Here is a 21,580-nt window from a genome sequence, read left to right on the forward strand (position 1 = left end):
TCTGGTTCCCAAATCCCCAGTCTTGACCGCCGCCTTCACCCGTCTCTAAATGTCAGCACACCGGTGCACACCGTCCCACCCCCTTAGGCATCCATATATTGTAGAGATCTTTCCGTGTCAGTGCGCGGGGAGCAACCCTCTACTTCCTAACAGAAACCTTGAATGAATGTATTGTAAACTGTATCCTACGAGTGGACTTTGAGGCTATTTTCCGTCTTTTTTCTTCTTCTGAAAAAATATACATAACTGCACATTTACCATTTTAATCATTTTTAAGTGGCAGTTCAGTGGCACTAAGTACATTCACTTTCTTGTACCGCCAGCCATCATTCACCTCCAGAACCTTTCCAGACCCCTCACCCGAAACTCTGTTCCCAGGAAGTCCTAACACCTTATTCCTCCCTCCCCCAGCTCCTGGCGCCCACCTCTCCGCTCTCTGTCTCTGTGAATCTGACCGCTCTAGCTATTTCATGAAAGTGGAATCATACAGCATCTGTCCCTTTTGTGGCTGACCCATCTTTTACTTTTATGTGTCCCATCTTTTTACTTTTACTTGTGACCACGCTCCAGCGAATTTCCCGGAACTTATCATTATCCTGGCATCAGCATGTAAAGGAAAAGGATAAATGGATGCAGATATCCCCGGCAGGATACAGAAGAAATGAAAGGTTACTCTAGGGAGAGGAAGGGAGCCATGGGGGAAACTTGTCTTTTATCCTCTACTCGCTTTACAGCTTTAGAAGTCTGTAGATGGTTCACACATTCCCCATTCAAAATAACTTGGAAAATTAAGAGTCATCGCTAGAAAACTAGAAATGGAGCCGCAACTCCTAAGCTCTTTATTCACCTCTACGTCACAGATTGTCAAGTGTCCAACAAAATCTGTGTCTCCTCCTCCCAAAATAATAGAATCATGGTGGGCAGTGGCCTCCCCTGCAGTTAGGCTCAGTCACGTGACTGAGGCCCCCAGTGGCATCTGAGGACACGTGAGATGGGCCTCTCCCTGCCCAGCACCCGCCACCCCTGTAACCATGCTTTTTGTCCCCTTTCCATGAACCGGAGCAAGTACGTGACCGCAGCCTGGGCTGGGCCACGCAGAGAAGACAGCCCAAGGAGATGAGGGAGAAACAGAATGGAAGTAGGCTGGGTCCTTGAGTGATCATGTGGAGCGGGGCCCTCTGCCTACCTGGAACTTGAACTGTTTGAAGGGAGAGGAAGAAACTTCTACTTCACTTGAGCTGGTACATTTTGAGATCTTTTCATGACAGCATTTAGTCTAACCCCAACTAAGGCAACCCCATTTGGGATTATAGGAAACTGCCTCCCAGGATTCTCAGGGAGGCCTTTCCAGAGACAGAAGGAGGAATGAAAGCTAACATAGCATTTGAGGCTCTTCTCCTGACATCCAGCAATACTCCCACCTCAGGAGGCCAGTGAGATGGGAGGGACGTCTTCATTTTAAACTAAAATTCCCAGTCATGACCTGATCTTGGCAGCAACAGTCTGAGTCGTGGATTTGGGGTTTGGTTCAGCCACTAATGTGCACAGTCTCCTGTGCAAGCCACTGCACACCTTAGACTTAGATTTTTTTTTAAATTAAGAACGCAGGAGAGAGGGCAGGAAGGGCCCCTTCCTGTGTGACGAGGCCAGACCCAGCCTGTAGAGAGAGCAGGACAAAGAACTCGGGTCTGATGCCTTGGGTCCAGGCTTTTCCCAAGGACCCACTGGACCCATGTGTCGGATGCTGGAGGTGGAAATGGCAGCCAAACCACAAGCCGAGAGCTGGTTGCTAGCTTGACGTTTCATAAGCCAGGCCTGCACACAGGCCTTACAGGCAAGGATCAGCCTGGGAGGTCAAGCATTTGATGGGAGCCCAAACAGGGGCAGCGGACAGTCCAGCCACACTGAGAAGCTAGGACAGGGATTCCTTCTCTCCAGCCTGGGAAACAGCTGCACTTTAACTTGCAAATTCCTCCACATGGCCTGTCTTCTCCAGGCTTAGCCCATGGCCCTCTGCGCCTCTGGTGGAACGTAAAAATGCATGGCCCCAATCCTTTGGACTTTACTTGCTGCAGCAACAAACTGGTGTGGCCAGGAGACCTTGGACCTTGCTTGGTTTCTCAGCTTGGGCAATAAGGACAGAGTGGGGGCAGGGGAAGCAGTTTGGGTGAGGGGTTGCTGGAACAATGCAGAAGTTGGCTGCCTTCAGAAGCAGCCAGTGTCTCAGCAGAGCTGCCCTCTGAATTTATTCGAACCCCGAACCCCGGCACAGGGCTCAGGGGAGAGCCAGAGGGTGGGCCCCAAACATGCCGCAGAAGGAAAAACCCTGCCTCCGTGGGGCAGAGCAGGGCATACCCCCAGCGCCCAGACCCCAGATGGAGGAGAAACCGCCTCCAGTCTGGCTCACTCCCCTTCCCCTCTGCCTCCTTCCAAGCTGCTTCTCCAAACCTCTAAAGGCAGCAGAGACAGAGCCTATTTAAAACAACCTCCAGAAGGTAATTAAACAGAGCCTGAAGGGGATCCTTCTGTAAAGCAAAGGATGCCTCCCTAAAACAAACAAAAAAAAAAACTTCCTAATTTATCATTTGGGCCAATCCCATTACTCCTTACCATTAATTTTGTTGCCATGGTGACTCCCAGGTAATTCGTACATATGCAAGTCTATGTGGGGTGAAGGTACCACCTCCCAATCCTACAGATTCCTGAAAGGAGAAAGAACATTTCCCCCTAGATCAGCAGCGGTCACTTCTGTACACATGCAGCTTCTCTAAGAGGACAGACCTTGGAGTCAAAGCCTGGTTGGAATTCCAGATCCCCCACTTGCTGGCCGTGTGATCTGGGGCAATTTACTTAATCCTTTTGTACCTTCACTTCCTCATTGGTAATGTGGGGATATGAATACTTACTTGCAAGGTTCTTCTGAAGATTAAAGAAAATGCATTTATTCAACAGAAATATTTACTAAGCACCTATCATGTGCTGGGCTCTGCTCTAGGCACTAAGAACACATCAACAGACAAAAAAGACCAAAAATCTCTGCTTTCTTGGAGCTTATATTCTAGTGGCAACAGACAATAAACTAAAAAATAATAATAATAAGCAAATTGTATTGGAAGGGTGGGTGCTTCAGAAAACATGGGAAAGTGCATCAGGGCAAGGATAGAGGGGGTGTGTGTGGTGGCAGGATGGAGGAGGGTACAGCAACAGGGAAGGTGGTCTGGGGAGTTTTCATTCAGGTAACACTGGAGGAAATACTTGAAGGAGGGAGTGAGTCATCCAGATATCTAGTGGGAGACTGTTCTGGCAGCCAGAACAGCCTGTGCAAAGGCCCCGAGGCAAAAGTGGGTATGCCCAGCATGTTTGAGGGACAGCAAAGGAGGCCAGCATGACTGGCGTGGACTAAGTAAGAGAAGAGTGGTAGGAGAGAAGATCACAGAGGGTTGGGGGCTTTGCCGGCCCTTCTAAGGATTGTGGCTTTTACTTTGAGTGGAAAGCAGGAATGCTACACAGTTTCTGGAGCAGTGGTTCTTACAGAAGGGTGATTTTGCACTCAGGGGACCCTTGGCGATGTGTGGTTGTCATGAGGTGGGAGGGGGTGGATCCTGGCATCTAGTTGGTAAAAACCATGGCCACTGCTAACCATCCTACAACCAAGAATTTTCTGGCCCCAGATGCCAATAGCACCAAGGCTGAGAAACCCTAGAACCAAGAAGCAAATACAATAATGTATGTGTTCACAGATGACTCTGGGTATTGTACTGAAAAGGCACAGAGGGCCCCAGGTAGAACAGGGAGACCCCTCAGGAGGCCACCGCAGTGCCCCAGCCCAGTGATGCAGCCACAGGTGTTTCCACCTATGCAACACCCAGCACATCCTACAAATGCTTCAGCTATGACTGCTCCCTGGCCTGGCCTACGCTAATGCTAAGGGCCAGGCTGTGACTAGCCCAGCGGGGTGGGCTTCTGACCGGCATCCCAGAGGCTAGCAGCAAGAGGTCAGGGTAAGGAAGGGAAGGTGTCAGCCAAGCATTCCTTTCGGCCAGCTTCCGGCAAACCTGCTGACACCCAGAGAAGATTCGGGGTGCAAGTATTTTTGACTCCCTGGGATTTTCTCTGCTATTTTCAGCAGAGCCCAAATACAGCTGACCCCATTTCTGCTCTGCCGGAAGCAGAGACTTGCAGGATCTCTGACACCAGGTTGGCGGGTTGCTGGCAGTCCTCCCTTCGTGGGGCTTCTGGGGTGACCAATAGGTTACACTGGGTGCAGAGCAGACACTTAATAAGGCAAGCCAGTCCCCGGCTCCTGGGGAATGTGGAACGATAGGCAAGAGCCGCACTCAGAAGTCTACAGGGGCTCCCAGAGACCTGCTCAGCTCACTCCTGCCCACTCCAGTAGCTTCCAAGCTGGTTTCCCTAACGGCACTTACCCTCCCCCAACCACCTGGCCCTCAGAACGACATTACCCCAGGACGCATTCAGGCTACTCCCTTGCCCAAGAGCTTCCTGAAGCTTCCCCTTGCCCCACACAGCACATCGAGTCTCAACACTTTTGCAGTCTGTAACTTCCCAACTGCCTCTCCATCTTCCTCTCTCTGGTCTCATCTTGCCTCCCCGCTCCTCTTCCTCCCCCGACCCCATCTCTCTCTCTGCTCCACTCTGCTTCTCCCTCTGGTCCCATTCACTGCAGAGGGTCTCTGTCTACACGCTACACCAACCACTTGTGTCCCCTCCCTGAGGCCTTCCTCACACCCCTGAATTCTCCAGATTCCCTCCCTGCCGGACTCCTACCTGCCTCGGTATGAATGTCCCACAGCCTAGCCTCCAGCCCTGCCCCTTGTGCCCCCCTCTATGTGGCCACCTCGCCTGTGCTGGGAGCCGGCTGTGGGAGGGCAGCCACGGGCTGTGCTCATCTCCCCCCTCGGGCCCACCACCTGGAGCCCCTATTACATACAGGGTGCTAGGCAGGCACCCGCACTACTGTGTGTGAACCGCACGGATATAACTGGGCTCGACCTTCCAAATGCCAAGCTCGTCTGCCCCCCGCGTTTGCACATACCGGGCCACTCCACAGAGAACCCCTTCCCTTCCAAATCCACCTTCAAGTACCAGGTGAAAGATGGGCATTGGATCTACCTGGCTATGGGACCTAAGGTAAGAAAGGTAAGCTCCCGGAGTCTCAGTGTTTTTGCCTGTAAAATGGGGTTAATACAGGCACCTACCAAAGAGGGTTCCTGTGAGTATTAACTGAAATACGTGTGAAGTACTCATATTTAGTGCAATGCCTAGCACTTGGTCAGCACCAAGGGAGTGGCGGCTTGTCACCGTGAGGGAGTCTTTGACCTCTCACCCCACATACCTCCATGCACACCAAACCATCACAGCAACACCCCGGCATGGAAAGTGCCTGCAGCAGAGTCAACATCCAGAACTCCAGTCCAGCTGCCTGGGCTCTCATCTATGGTTTAGTTGGGCAGCTGATAGCTACGGTCTTTACTGGGGCTCCTAGCACATACAATGTCTACTTGTCAAGCCCAAAGGGTAAATTATACCTATTTTTATTTTATCCTAAGGATGAATTTTTCACTGGTATAGCAATCTTTTAACAAGTTAACAGTCTCTGGAGGAGATATCAGCCATCCAATCACGGAAGACAAAACAAAGGCCATCGGGTGTGAACAGAGTAATGATCCACTTGTGGAGGCCCGCCGGTGAGATGGCCTAACTGGAGGCCAGGTTGGATAACAAATCAGTAGGCAGGTGACCCAGTGTGGCCTGTGACCTGGGGACAGGCCCGCCGGCACCGGGAGGCAGCCACAGGCTTCTGACCCACATGCCTGCAAAAGGACTTCAGAGCGGCCACAGAGCCCGGGGTAGATGAGGCAGCTGTCCAGGCTGAGATCAAGAGCCACCCTGGGCCTGGATGTGATTCATGACCTGGGCCTGCCTGGACCAGGAACAGGGGACCATCCTTAACTCCAGACTGCTAGGCTCCCCCAAACCCTGGGCTTCTGTGTCATCACCCAGCTACTCGGTTCCTGTCTGTGGAGGCCAGAAGGGGTGTGGCTTTGTAGAGGAGGCCTAGGGAAGGAAGACTTGTGACCCCTCTGGAGAGCCAGGGGCACCAGCAAGGGGGGAGGGGGAGGATCTGATTAGTCAGGAGGCCGAGCAGTGGCTCACACCTAGAGCACTAGGCTACCCAGCCGCCAGATGGACACTGCAGGCGTTACCCACAGGAGCCAGAACTGGGAAGCACGACTAGTGCCAAGATCCCTGCTCCCCACCCCACCTCCCCTCCTCCACGCTCTCTGGAGGCACATGGGGGCTCTCAGGACAGAAGACAAAAGAGGCCCAGGAAACAGGACAGGCAACTTTAAGCTGCTGAAGGCAGCAAAGAGGAGAAACATGGCCTCATTCCCCAAACTCTGGAGGCTGGAGGGAGTCCCAAGAGGCCAACCTCAGCCAGAGGGAGCTTGGTGAGGAAGGGCCGGGGGCTGAACTCACCCGGACAGGTCCAAGAGGAACTGCAGAGTTCTGAGCACTACTTCAGCCTAGAGAGGGGCACCTCAAGTCATGCCACCCAAGCTCCTCAGCGCCCACGCCACAGCCCACAGGGAAGTACTGTGCTTAGGGATGATCTGGTCGCGGCCCGTCCTTCCTAACGGCAGCACAGATGCCTGAAGACAGACCCTGCCTAGCCAGCACTGCCCTGTCTCCCATCACCCCCTGGGGCCTGCACAAGGACATCTGGCCAAGGTGCTCCATCAGCTCACACCTTTGCCCTCCTTTCAAGTGGCCAGGCCGCAATCCAGCACATTCTCCTCGACCTCCCCTGGAAGGGCTTGCTGTCTCTGCTTGTGATGTGTCTCCACACCCGGACAGCTCCTACCCCAGCGCTTCTCCTGGCCAGTCCCTTCTCATCCCTCAAGTCTCAGACAAGAATCTCCTCCAGAGATTCTTGTTTGGGCAGGTTACGCCTTCCTCTGCTCTCCCGCAGTATCATGGCTTTTCACAATCACTGCCTAGATTCTGGGGATCCATGAAGCGAGAACCTCATCTGCTTTCTTCCTTGTTCTCTCCCCAGGCTCCAGCACCAAAACTGGCCTGCAGGTGCTCCATAAATACATAAATACATAATGAATTGGGAAATACATAAAGAAATACATAAATGAATTGGGTTGGGGAGAGCTGATGGCTAAGCCACCTACCCCAGAAACATCGAGCCAGGCAATGGTGTGTGTCACATTGGCAGCCCAGAGCCCTGGCATGGGCTTTGCACCTAAAGGTACTAGAAGGCAAAGGCAGTGCCTCATAGAGTTACCAAAAGAATGGAAGAGGAGACAACAGCAGAGGATGGACAGCAACGTGTTTCAGGATGGAGAATCAGGAGAGTGTTAGTAACTGATCCAGCAGAGAGAAGCCCTCCCTTAAATGCCCAGAGTCCATCCTGAAGGAGCCAGTCCATTGGCCTCAAAACACCAGCAAAGCTCAGGACTTGGGAGGGACCAGGCACCATAAGAAAGAAGGGCTAATCGTAAGGCTAAACACAGGGGATTGGTTAAAAGTCTGTCCTCAAAGCAATAAGATCGCAAGGCCTTCATCATAGGTGAAGGTGACTCTTACCACCCTCACCTGTGTTCCCCAGATGCTAGAGGCTTATCAGCCTCCTGGAGAAACTAAACCCAAGTGATCCCAGACTTGGGAACACCAACACAGTGGAGGACAGGAGTGAGATTCAAAGCAGGGAAATTACTGAAAGTCTGCAAAGCGAATATTGGGACTCCAGCCTCCCCCACTCCTTGGCTTCCGGAATGCAGAGAGATGAGATGGCTACTGTATTCACAAAACAGGAAAAGAATTCTATCAAGAAGAATTTTAAAAATAAACAATCTAAGAGCTCTTGGAAATTAAAATTATACTAGCTGAAGTTAAAATTTCAACCAATATGTTGAAAATAAACTCAAGGAAATTTCCTGCAAAGCCACAAAGAAGGACAAAGTGATGGAAGAGAAGAGAAAAAGATATAAGACAATTTAAGTGTCTAAAATGTTGACTACTTGACTAATAGTCATATTATAATAGTCAATAATAGGAGTTCCAGAATTAGAAGAAATTATCAAAGAAACAGTATAAGAAAATTTGCTAGAACTGTGAGAGTAGGAGTCTTCAGATTGAAAATGGTAACCAGGAGCCCAAAATAGTGAATTTTAAAAGAGATGCCATTGTGGAATTTCAGAAATAAATTTAATAGAAAGCATACTAAACATTTCCAAAGAGGAAAAATGGGTTATTTGAAAAGAATCAGAAATGAAATGCATCAGGTTTCCAAAAGCTATTCCGACGATGAGAAGACAATAGAGCAATGTCTTCAAAATTCTGAAAGAAAATATCTGTCAAGCTAGAATTTTCTTCTCAGCCAAACTGTCAATTAAGACTGAGTGCAGGGGTGCCTGGGTGGCTCAGTCAGCTGGGGTCTGGTTCTTGATTTCTGCTCAAGTCATGGGATCAAGCCCTGCACTGGGCTCTGTGCTGGGCGTGGAACCTGCTTAAGATTCTCTCTCCCTTCCCGACTCTCTCTCTCTCTCTCTCAAAAAAAAAGAAAAAGAAAAAAAAAAGTCTGAGAGCAGAAATACAACTTTCAGGGGTGCCTGCATGGCTCAGTGGGTTAAGCCTCTGCCTTCAGCTCAGGTCATGATCTTGGGGTCCTGGGATCGAGCCCCACATCGGGCTCTCTGCTCAGTGGAGAGCCTGCTTCCCCCCTCTCTGCCCGCTGCTCTGCCTACTTGTGATTTCTCTCTCTGTCAAGTAAGTAAATAAAGTCATCTTTAAAGAAAAAAAAAAAAGAAAGAAATACAACTTTCAGACATAAAAGGACTCACAATTTTCTTCCCATTTATTCTTTTTATAGGAAGCCACTGAAAGAGCTTTCCACCACCCATTTTCCACCAAAATGAAAGTGTGCACCAACAGAAAACCCTGGAGCTGGAGGAGATGGACACCAGAAAGGAAAATTTCAGGGGGGAAAATAGAGCTGAAGGACAGGAGTCTTCAGATGGAAAGGAGGTACTAAAAATATCAAAAGGCTGCTAGAGGATGTAGTAAGAGGTAGTGACAGTATAAAGAAAACCAGGCCAATGTGAAAAAGCAAGGCAATCATTACCTCCAGGTAAAACATAAAGTTGAACAGGAGAAAAAACAACAACAACAAAACAGTAAATGTCATTTATATCATAGTAGTAATGTGAATAGTGAATATCCATAAACCCCCAAATCCATAATAACTATTTTAGGAGAGTGATGAGGATGAGGGAGAGATGGGCTTTTGTTTTTTTTGTTGTTGTTGTTTTCTTTTGTTTCATTTGGATTTTACTTATTTATTTGACAGAGAGAGACACTGAGAGAGAGTGGAGAGAAGCAGGGGGAGTGGGAGAGGGAGAAGCAGGCTTCCTGCCAAGCAGGGAGCCCGATGAGGGGCTCAATCCTGGGATGTTGGGATCATGAGCTGAGCCGAAGGCAGACACTTAATGACTGAGCCACCCAGGCGCCCCGAGATGTGTGTTTTTTAATGGGGGTAAATAACAAGATAGCTGAATCAAGGAGAATACAAAATGACTAATTGAAAAATAGGACTATAGGTAAGCATATTAGTTTGACATAGATTTCTATCTGGAGAAACAACTAAAAGTATTTGTTTCTGGAGAAAAGGAATGGAAATTAAGGAAAGATGGGGGCAGCGTGCTATTTCTCCTTCAGGTATTTTAGTACTATTGGACTTTTTGAACTGTGCATACATATTACTTTGGTTTTGGGTTTTGTTTTTTTTTTTTAAGATTTTGTTTATTTATTTGAGAGACAGAGAACGAGCAAACAAGAGAGTACAAGCAAGGGGAGCACCAGAGGGAGAGGGAGAAGCAGGCTCCCGGTTGAGCAGGAGTCAACTAGGTGCTCAATCCTAGGACCCTGAATCATGACCTGAGCCAAATGCAGACACTTAATCAACTGGGCCACCCAGGCACCCCTGTGTACATATTACTTTGGGGAAAAAAAAGTCTGAAATTAATTTTTTTAAAAGATCTTGAAGTAAAGTTTACAAACAGAAAGAAAAACTTTGGCATATTAACCATCAGTCTCTATAATCATTGAAGAAGCCCTACAATGCATCCCTCTACCTTTCCTCCAAACTGAACACAACCAGTAACCGTTCACTTAGCTCTAGTTCAAGTTCCTACCCAATATACATTTTTAAAAAATTAATTTAGTGTTCTAGCCTAATCTCCACTATTCTCCTGTGTCTTTCCTATTCTCAACCTGAACTTTTGTGTAGTAGTATACTAATAAATGTTTAAAAATCAGTTCTTTGGGGAAGAAAGTCCTGATTTGTAGCATTTGCCAATTTCCATAGTATAAATACTCCCACATGGCTGATTTCAAGCTACCACTGTGACATCACTAAATGTGGAACTGGGAAGAGGTATACACTCAGCTCCAGGAAACTACTGCCTTTGGGCCTGTCTTGCCTTATCAGCCTCCATGCTTCCCAAGAGACCCAGGGTATGGGAAAGACCTGAGTGTCTCCTCCAAAAAGCCAGAAATCTACATGGCTACGTAGTAGTAGTAGAAGTGGATAATGAAGGAAAGAGAGTGGTTCTGGCTGCAGGGAAGGGAATGTGACTTTGCCGCCTTCCTTCTCCGCTTCCGGCTGAATCACCTGTTCATTGGTGACGCCTGGGCGCAGGGTCCCATGTTTGTAGTCCTCCAGCAGCTGCACAGCCTCTCTGAGACGTCTCTGCAGGGGAACGAAAAAAGACATTGAGGTGCACAGATCCAAGGCTCCTACAACTCTTTCCCTTGCAAACAATAAAGAAGGATACGACTTAAGTGTCCTTCCATAGGAAAATGGCTAAATGACAGTGGCCTGATAATACTATGGAACATTATTGGGCAGTTTAAAAAGTGAAGATCTGTATGTGATTCCATCTCTAACATATTTTTTTGAGCAAGAAAGTAAACTGCAGAGCCGTATGATGCCATTCATTATACCAAACAAACAAAGCCCACACACACACATAGAAACCAATATTTTCTATGAGAATATTTATGTGTGCAAATGTATCAAAAAAGCTCTGGAAGGAGACCCACCAAATTAGTGACAGGAGTTGCCTTAGGGTAGGAGGAAAGGGTCCAGATTTGGCAAGGGGTATCAGGAGGAAATTTTTTTTTTATCAGGAGGAAATTTAATCTTAATTGTAATATTGAAAGTTTTCATAAAGATAACGTATTTATGTAATACTCATACAATTTCTTTGCAACATTTTAAAAACACTAGCAGAGATTTACACACTAAAGTGCATATGGGCTACAGTAACTGATGGAGAGAGAGGGAAAAAAGGAAGATAGAATTGTATCATCTGTAAAATGTTAAAAGCTAAAGAGACAGCAACAGTGATAGAAGGCAGCCTTTGTCCCCCAAAATATTTTTTTTAAAAGATTTTATTTTATTTGACAGGCAGAGATCACAAGTAGACAGAGAGGCAGGCAGAAAGAGAGAGAGGGGGAAGCAGGCTCCCTGCTGAGCAGAGAGCCTGATGCGGGGCTCGACCCCAGGACCCTGGGATCATGACCTGAACTGAAGGCAGAGGCTTTAACACACCGAGCCACCCAGGCGCCCCTCCACCAAAATATTTTTATAAGAATATTCATAGCCGCACTATTCAGGGGCACCCGGGTGGCTCAGTCATTAAGCGTCTGCCTTCAGCTCAGGTCATGATCCCAGGGTCCTGGAATCGAGTCCCACATCGGGTTCCCTGTTCTGCAGAGAACCTGCTCCTCTCCCTCTGCTGCCCCCCGCTTGTGCTTCCTCTCTCTCTGTCTCAAACAAATAAATAAAATCTTAAAAAAAAAAAAAGAATATTCATAGCAGCACTATTCAAATAGTCCCAAAGTGCAAACAATCCAAATGTCAGTACTAGACTAGACAGGTAAATTATAGTACATGTACACAATGAAATATTACGCAACAATTTAAAAAGCAAACTACAAACACATGTTATAATATGGATGAATCTCACAGACATACTGTGGCAAAATGTATTTTCCAAAAAGGGACACTCTAATATCTGCCATGCCCCATTCTCTTCTAGAACCTTCCCACATCCCCCTCAAGAGGTAGAGTCCGTGTGTCCACGTGTCCTCCTGCTGACCCTGGGCAGGACTTCATGACTGCCTCAACAAACAGAGTATGGCTGAAGTGAGATTATGTGACCTCTGAGGCTATGTCACAGAAATGCCTTGCAATTCCACCTTGTTCTCTTGGGATGGTCGCTCTTTGGGAACTCAGCCATCATACTGTAAGGAAGCCTGAGCAGCATATGGAGAGACCCACCTGGATGGAAACCGAGGCGCTGCCCAGGGCTACAGTCAAGCTATCCGCTGACAGTCCGAGCTATCCGCTGACAGTCCATACCAACCCACCTGCCATGCAAGGGAGCCATCTTGAAATGGACTTTCCGGCTCCCCATCAAACCGCCCTAGTGGACACCCCATGGAACAGCGATGAACCGTCCCCTGTGAGCCCTGCCCAAACTGAAGACTGTGAGCAAAACAACCGAGTAGTGTTTTAAGCCACTACATTTTGGGGTGATTTGTTATATCGCAATGAAATGCTGATATACTTAATGAAGTCAGATACCAAAGAGTATGTATAAAGTTCAAGAACAGGCAAAGCTGATCTAACTAACAGTGTGGAGGTCGTGACAGTGTTACTTTTGTGGGGGGTGGGACGGGGAGGCAGGGCCCTAACTTGGAAATGGCATAAGGGAACCCTTTGAGGTCATGGAAATGTTCGATGTCTTCAACTGAGTGGTGGTTACATGGTTATAAACATAAGTCAAAATGGAGTAAGCCATAAACTTGGGATTTGTATATTTTACCATATGTATGCTCTACCTCAAAAAATTAACAAGAAACAGACAACAGCCATAGAAGGCAGTCTATGTCAAAGTTGGCTGAGGGATCCAGACATCAGGGTTGCCCAGTGTGGGCAAAGAAACCCAGTGAAGTTGCCCTGTTCCCCCCTCTTTTTTTTTTTTGTTTTGTTTGTTCCCCTTTGGATAGAAGGACAAAGTTAGCTGAGGATGGAAATGCAGAGAGACCTCCGCAGAAGCCCCCGGGTCTGAAGGCAGGATGCCGCCCCAGGAAGGGCAACCACGGGGCAGGCAAGGTGTTTGCTGAGACATCGGACAGGGCAGTCCCATAGGACAGGAAAGGAAGAGCCACCTGCTATAATGGAACAGACAGACTGACTGTCAGCCCAGACGTGCCAGCCAGACCACCTGACCCATCAGGCCTGCCTGAGAAGCATCTGCGACCAACACGGGTCTAATCCGGGACATCAGGGAAACTTCTTGATTAGGAGCAGCCTGAACTGGGTGGGGTTGGGGCAGGGGGATGTCCTGCCTTTCCCTCTCAAAGGTATGCATATCAATTCCAAAATTCTGGAGTCTCTTCCCAGAATCTGTTTCCAACATGGAGATGGCTTGGTGGGATTTTTTTTGGCAGGGGTGGGGAGGGGAGGGGCAATTAACCCATGCTATTTAGGGAGAATGTCAGAAAACAATAGAGAAGCACAAAAGATCATTTTAAATCCCTCATCAATACACCGCTGAGATAACCACCACAGAAATGAGAATGGTTGAAAAAGAGTGAGGGGGATTTTTCTTCTGGATTTAATGCATTTGTTTTTCAACAACATGGGATCATGTTGATGGTTTTACCTTGCTTCAGGTCACAGGGCTACAACATGAGAAGTTCAGTCTTCCTACCCAGAGTTTAGTCAGACCCTTGCTGTGTGCACCCCCCTCCCGCAGGCCCCCCCAGAAAGCCCTGCAGTGACGCGGCAAGCTCCCCACCCCAAGCCTGCTTCCTCCCACACCGCGGCCTCTGCCACGGGACAATGACTGCTCTACTTTCCAGCGCTGAATGGTGAATGGCCCCGTGTTCTCATTATTTTCCCACACCAGGGATTCTCCGAGTTCCTATAACAACCTGGCCAGGCGCCATTTCATTTGACACAGTCATCAAAGGGAGGCCTCCTGCCACAGGAACAAGTTCCAGAGAGCCCCGATCTTGGCATGAGTTGAGGGAGAACTAAATCCAAAGTTCCTCAAGAACAAGTCTGGGAAATTAGGACTGGAGGAAGCTAGAACAAGCTTTTCTCTTGCCTGGGCTTTACTAAGCCTCAGCCAGGCCCCTCTGTCAGGCCGAGGGGCTAGGGCTCCAGGCCGCTCTGTGGGACAGCCAAACCCCAGGACACTTGCTTTAAGAGGTCCCTGAGGCCTGACTCTTCTGGGGGCTGGGGGACCCTTCACTACAGAGAACGGGGTCATTACCAGGGAGTCCTGAGGGATGGGAGGAGGGTCTCCCTGCTTTAAACCCTCCCCCACCCCCTGCATTGTGAGGCTTGACAGAGGAGCGCTGGGCACTTGAGAGGTGGGGATAGCTGGAGGTCCCTGGCAGGTGAACTTTGCAGGAAGTCTTTTCAACCAGAAACAAACAGGCAGCCAGGCCCCGATGCAAAGGCAGCAAGGAGTGGATGAAAGGCTGCAGGCCCTTCTCTAGAGCCATGGGCCAGGGGGAGGGTTTGCCCTAGTTGCTTCCCAGACTCCCTCATTGGCTTGCCTGCCTCTAGCTCACCTGCCAGAAAGTGTCACCTTGAGGTTATCTCCTGTATTTTATTGGGGCATGGTTTCCAGAAGGTCCTTCTGGAAACACTGGCACCTGGGAGGTCTGCTCCAGGGCAGAGAATTCAAAGAGAGGAGGAACCTGGCCTCGAGGGTCCTGCCCCAAGCCTTGAGGGGCAGACGAAGGAAGTAAAGGGGCAGGCATGGAGTGTTAGAGTGGTGGCCAGAGAGGGCAAGAGATCGTGCCTGACACAACAGGGACAGTGGGACCCAGGAAGGAAAGGACACAAAAAGAAAAGCTGGGAAAAGAGTCAGCAAAAAGTCCCTCAATGGTGATGCTCGTTTGACCATCCCAGAATTACAAGAGACCATTCCGTATTCACAAAGGATGTGGATAAGAATACCCCTTTGCATGTATCTATCATAGAACCATCTAGGCTACCCCCTCACTGAAATAACCGGGGCCAGAAAAGGAAGGGCATTTCCATGCCCAGGGTCACAGGGTAGGTGGGAGGCAACTTAGAAATCCCCTCCATCCCAGTTCTGGGCCATTTCCACACAACATCAGCATGGAAGACCGTCTGGTCCTCATAAGAGTAACTGAAAGGGTCGTCTCCCAGCGATGTCAAAGCAATGCCTACATCCCCCAAAGCTGAGGCCTATTGGGGCAGGGCACCTCAGGTAAGAAAAGGAAGGGTCCTCTTTACTCTCATTCAAAGCCAGGCCTGATCTGACACAGAAACTGGAGCATTCAAACTTTAGGCAAAGTGGGGAATCTGGGAGTCCCCAGAGCTCGCAGAACTTAAAAAAGAGAGAGAGAGAGAGAGAAAGAAAAGCAGCATCAGGGGTGGGGAGAATGAATTGGCAATGGAGTGTGTGTGAGAGAACAAAGCAGAGATGGCTGATGGGAGGCAGGGGGAGGGGAGGGCAGCAGCTTAGGGCACTTCAGGCCTTGATTGGTCAGTATCTGATTGTTCTCACCTGCGTCAGTCTTGCACCTGCCCAAGGCAGGGCCGTGCACTCTCACCTTGCCCTCAATGACTACCTGAGCTATTTTTATTGTGGTCCCAAGTGTGGGGACTTGGGGCTAGAAGATAATGATTTATATGCAGAGTCCCAGGCCCTTCTCTTGCCTTCCCTCAGCCTTCTTAAGCCCCCTTCTTGTTCCCTCTTTGCAGTCCTGGATCTCCCAGGATTAAACGTCTATGCTGACGGTTATTTAGACGTCAAAACTTGATTTTTAGAAAGTATAAAGGGGGCCCATGGGTGGCACAGTTGGTTAAGCATCCAACTCTTGGTTTCGGCTCATGTCATGATCTCAAGGTCCTGGGACAGAGCTCCATACTGGGCTCCTTGCTCACAGGGAGTCTGCTTGGGGACTCTTTCTCCCTCTCCCTCTGTCCCTCCCGCTCATGCTCTCTCTGTGTAAAATAAATAAATAAATCTTTCTTAATAAACAAAAAAGAATACATTAAAATAAATTAAAAATTATAAAGACTTTGAAATGATTGAAAAAAGCAAATAAAAAGTGTTCAGTGTAGTAGTATGCCAAAAATGCATGCAGATAGGCAAGAACTTGAAGTGTATAAAGGTATTGACATTTGAGTATTTTTTAGTAAAAACTCCATGAAAGATTTTAAAATTAGAATATCAGATGCTATCTAGAAGTAGTATTTAAATGGACCTCCTCAAAGGGATTAAGAGTATATTTCTCATGATGAGCACTGAATAATGTAGAGCATTGTTGAATCGCTATATTGTATACTGACTATATTGAAATTTTTTGAAGGTATAGAGAAACATTGTAATTAAGAAAGTATTTAGTTGAGTGGCACCTGGATGGCCAGTTGCTTAAGCATCTGACTCTTGATCTCAGCTCAGGTCTTGATCTCAGGGTTGTGAGTTCAAGCCCCATGTTGAGCTCCATGCCCAGCATGGAGCCTACTTTAAAAAAAATTCAATGAAAAATTAAAAGACAAAAATAAATACAACATCATCGCTCACTATTACTGAGACTATACACTGATATAATCTTGATACAGGTTAGTATAATCTATAGGGCAATTTGGCATGGTATATCAAATGTCTTAAAATGTCTTTCATTCAGAAATTTCACTTCTAGGAATTTATCCAAAGACAATAAAGAGAAATATGAGGAGAATTATGTCTATGGATATTTACTGTACTATTTAAAATGGCAAAAGATGTAAACTACCAAAGTGGGTCACAATAGAGAAAATTATTAAGTACATTATAGAATAATCATATGATGGATTACTACATAGTTATTAAATATATTTTGAAATAACATTTAATAATGATGAAAAATGCTCATGATATGCTACATGGAAAAAAGAGTATATATCATGTATACATATATGTTATGTAAATGTAAACATATATTTCATGATTCTCTCTGTATATATCCTACATAAGGAGATACAGATATATATAGATATATCTATATATAGATATATACATACATACACACACACACATATTATATAAATCATCCCAATTTTGTACATATACATACACCAAAAGGTCAATGGTGACTATTTCTGGCAGGTGGAATTATGGGTTATTTTTATTTCCTTCTTCAGGCTTTCATTTATTCCAGTATTTAGGGATTACTACCAGAATCATATCACATCAGAAGGCACACAATGTCAGTTTTTTCATGGCTAGTGATGCTAAGTTTGGCCACCTGGTTAAAGTGGGATCCTGCAAGCTCTTCATTATAAAGGTAAATTTTCCCCTTTGCTAACTAATCTTCAGGGTGAAACTTACTTGAGAGCATACGCATATCCCTATCCCATTGCCCTACAACTCCTTATTCTGTGCGGGCATCCACTAACGGTCCTGGCCAGAGGCAGTTAGTTCACTGAGGGTTACACAAGGCTATTTTCTTCTACATTTATCAGCTGACATTCTTCAGTGAAGGTGAGCTTCCCTCTCCCATACCAGTACTAGTATTACTATGGATTCATGGATTTCTCCTCCTCCTTCGTGTTACTCTTACTATTGACTCACAGATGTATTAGTATTACTATTATGATTATTTAGTGTGTTATAACCATTGTTTGTATTCTTCTTAATGTTCAGACTCTCCCAAATGTGACTGCTGGGTTTCCCTTCAAGCCAGCTGCTGTGTCTCCATCACTCTTTGAGCTTCCTTCTACTTTCTGTAGCTGCTCTCCTTGTCCCAGATGTGGACTACCTCTCCAAGAAGTTCCAGTTTCTTTTAGTAGGTTGTGGCATTTAGAAACCAAAATCTGAGTGCTAAGTGTGTTCACTGTCACCAGAGGTCATTGCTTCCTGGCCCTTTCAATGAAGAGAGTCAGGAAACCAGGAAATATAAATACCAGTGTGTGTGTGTGTGTGTGTGTGCGCACGCGCGTGTGCGAGAGAGAGAGAGAGAGAGAGAGAGAGTCATGAGTTCATATCCATACCTCTGATTCAATAAAACATCACATAGTTCTTTGTCCTTTCCCCTACTCCAGATCTGTAGCCCCCTACCTCCACGGTGAGAAACCTGGTTCCCAACATCAATATAATTACTTATCTATTCTATCTTGTAATATAACACAGATAGTTTCGATTATGACACCAATACTCCTACAGAGTCTGTGGTTACTAACACCAATATTTCAGTCAGTTTTTTCTACCCTTCAGGATGATATAATCTGTCAACCATTCATTCCCTGAAATAATTACTGAATTCAGAACAGCAAATTCCTTTTCTCTTCAGTCCATAATTAAAAGTAACTTCAATGTCAGCTGGTACACCTTTGCCCTCAGAGATCTAGATCAAATTCCATGACGTGGGTGCAAAGCCAACGCTGGGCTTCTGCCAATTCCTGGTGGTTTGCTTCCTCGGGTCTGAGCCTGCACACACTGCACCCCGACAGGAGACTCACAGCCCCTCAAGATCTGCCCCTCAAATAGTCTACTCTTGCAGAGATTTCAAGAACCAGGCAGACTTTACTGGCAACTTCCCAGGAATGATGGTGGAGAGAGCAACAGTACAACATGTCAACTTTCACAACTCAGTAGGCATGACCAGTCTCAAGACAGCCCCAGCCACTGGCCTCTCAGCTCATCCCAGATGCTCGCTCTCCTTCCCACTGCTTCTCCCTCTTCCTTCTCTCTCCTCTTGGCAGGATCAGAAAAGCACCATTCTTCCCCTCTGTCAAGCAGACCAACTTTCTCCCCTGAAGCCTTGCTCAAGACGTCCTTATGACAAAGACAGCCTTCTTCCTGAGAGAAATTACAGTGAATGAAATTGCCTCCGCCTCATTACACATGAGGGTTGGAATCTTTTTAAAGCTTGGTCAGTTATAAATGACAAACAAATTGCTGCAAAATTCTCTCAAGATGAGCCTATCCATCGACTCAGCGAATGCCTCTCAGAACCAGGTCACCAGATGGCTCAAGCTGCCCAGGATCTTTCTACCTCAAGAACTACCAGCTTCCAGAACCACCTCTTCATGTCCCCACAAACCTATCCCCGTTGCAGGCAGACAGGCCTGTCCAGATCTCTTCCAGTGGGGTGACCGCCACCTCACACTCCCTCCCAGAAACCCAGCCAAGGACCCTGAGAGAGAAATAGTTCTCTGTAGATGTGAATCATGTCCTGTGGATGGCCCTCCCGGCAGCGTCACAGTTCGTGGGGGAGAGCTCACGGGCTCTCCACTCTGCATCCAATTTCTCATCCCTTCTCTGCCAATGGCCTTGCTAGGTAACCTGCCTGGACTAGACCCAGTGAGTCGTGGCCCTTCCAGAGATTTCAGGGCTTAGATGATGATCTTCTGTGGGCAAAATCTTTCCAAAAGGCAGGCATGTGGTGCTGGAAACCGTCCCCAACCAGGGGAGGGCACATGTAAAATTTGAAAAATATTCCAAAGTTTCTGTTGTATCGGTGACTTTCTAGGCAGTAAATCGTTAAGTTGTTTTGCCATGTCAATTGCTGATAGGGGACGCAGGCCAAAAGTGGTTTAGAGATGTATAAGAATATTGGGGCCATTCAAAACGCAAGCAAGATGTGGTACAAGGAGAATAGGAAATGAAATGGTCTGGGAGTGAGAAGAGGGTGGACAGGGGAGTGGGGGATGGAGGCCCACCGGGACCGCTAGGTCGCCCCCTTGTAGCTACCCATCCATCCTCAAAGCCCTGCCTGCTCGTGGTAATCTGGGGAGCCCTGAAGGGCCTCCCGACCTTCTGTCTCCCTCCACCATTTCTCAACATGCCTCAAAACCACCCTCTGCACCTATCCTTTGAGTTAAGCACTAGCCTCTGTCCTCTTCTCCAACAAGCAGGTGGCATTTTTGTTGGGACAGATGTTACAATTGTATCTAGTTTTGCACCATTCTGGGGCTTTCTAAAAAAGACACATAACCTAGGCTAGGGAAGTAGTTTCTCCAGTGTGCTGCTTTTCCAAATTCTCATACAGTCACATTGATTACTCCTGAGGAAAATCCCGACAGAGCCCAGGGTACAGCAGCCTTGCCCTTCAGAGCTGGTAGGCCCAGAGGGGCAGGTAAAGTCAGCCAGTCCACTGAGCCCACTGTCCTCGCTGAGATGCAGTAGGAACCCACATACCAGGGTAATTCCCACATTTCGCATTACTGGGAGGCTCTCCCAGGGCCCCTGGGGATTGTTCTCGGCCCAGGTGCCCAGAAGGCCTTGTGCTTCTTTCCATCATGGCTTTGACCTCCCAGACGGATCCAGTTTGGGGCTGGGGCAAGCCAACCACAGAGAAGATGTGCAGAGAAGCACCACCCCTCCCTCAACCCCCTTCCCACACCCGGCAAGCCAACTCAAAGGCTCGGGATGGGTGGGGACCCAGCACGGGAGCTCAGGCCCTCTGCTCGCTGGGTAATCTTGGGAGTGTTACCCAAACAGGATGCAAACTGGCTAAGAATAAGAGGTCTGGAGACAAGCTTACCTGCGTCAAACCCTGGCTCCACCACTGGCCAGCACCATGGGCCTGAGACCTAACTTCTGTCTGTTTGCACATCTGTAAAACAGAACTTAGAACCATCTCTACCGTAGTGTTGCTTTGTGTCAAGCTGATGAGCTGATGCATGTAAGATGCTTGCAACACAGCCCTGCTCACAGAAGGGCCTTCGTAATGACCTGTGACTTTATATGCATGTGCATTGCTCCGCACACTTGAAGGGTATAAAGACATACTTCTTACGATGGCCGAGAAAAATTTGGCACTAAATTTAAATTGGATGATACCACACGTTGGTGAGGATGTGGAGACCTGGAACATCACGGATGGGAATGTTAAATGGAGAGCCGCTCGGAACAACGGTCTGACAACTTCCTATGAAGTTAAACATACGTCCACCACAGTTACCACATGAGCTAATGAGCCATTCCTCATTATTTCCTCATGAGAAATGAAAACCTATGTCTGCACAAAGAATATTCACGGTGCTTTATTTCTCATAGCCCCAGACCAGAAACAGCCCAGGCGTTCATTGACAAGTGGACGAAAAAACAAATTCTAGAACATCCTTTAAATGGAATACAACCCAGCAGTAAGAAATTACCAAGCCACGACACACGCCACAATGTGGATGAATCTCGAAATGATTATGCCAAGGAAAGAAGCCAGATGCGCAAGGCCACGCACCGTAGGACGACATCTCTGGGACATTTAAACCAGGACAACAGCAGGGGCAGAGAACAGGTGAGTGGTAGCCAGAGGCTGGCAGCAGCAGGGGAGCAAGTGTCTGAGCAAACACTGTAGGGTGACGGATGGAAGCGTTCTAGGGGTTTGTGGTGGGGTGGGAGGGGGACGTGACTGCACATGTTTGTCGGAAGGCGGAACGGCACATGTACCGAAAGTAAACTCTACCTCAGGAAATCCAACCTTAGCTATGAGAGAAGGG

General features: G+C 47.7%; 1 protein-coding gene across 4 annotated transcripts in view; it reads right to left on the minus strand.

Moving 5' to 3' along the window:
• SFXN5 (sideroflexin 5) overlaps positions 1 to 21,580 on the minus strand; it is a gene marked incomplete at its 3' end in the record, with an annotated part of 113,184 nt that overhangs the window by 78,718 nt on the left and 12,886 nt on the right. For all 4 annotated transcript variants that reach the window (XM_080814843.1, XM_080814845.1, XM_080814844.1 and 1 more), the window contains one exon: positions 10,706 to 10,783. In XM_080814843.1, coding sequence (XP_080670969.1) covers positions 10,706 to 10,783 — 78 coding nt within the window. The remainder of the gene's footprint in view (positions 1 to 10,705; positions 10,784 to 21,580) is intronic.

The sequence above is a fragment of the Martes martes genome (genome assembly GCF_963455335.1).
Source record: "Martes martes genome assembly, chromosome: 9".
In the NCBI taxonomy this organism is placed as follows: domain Eukaryota; kingdom Metazoa; phylum Chordata; class Mammalia; order Carnivora; family Mustelidae; genus Martes; species Martes martes.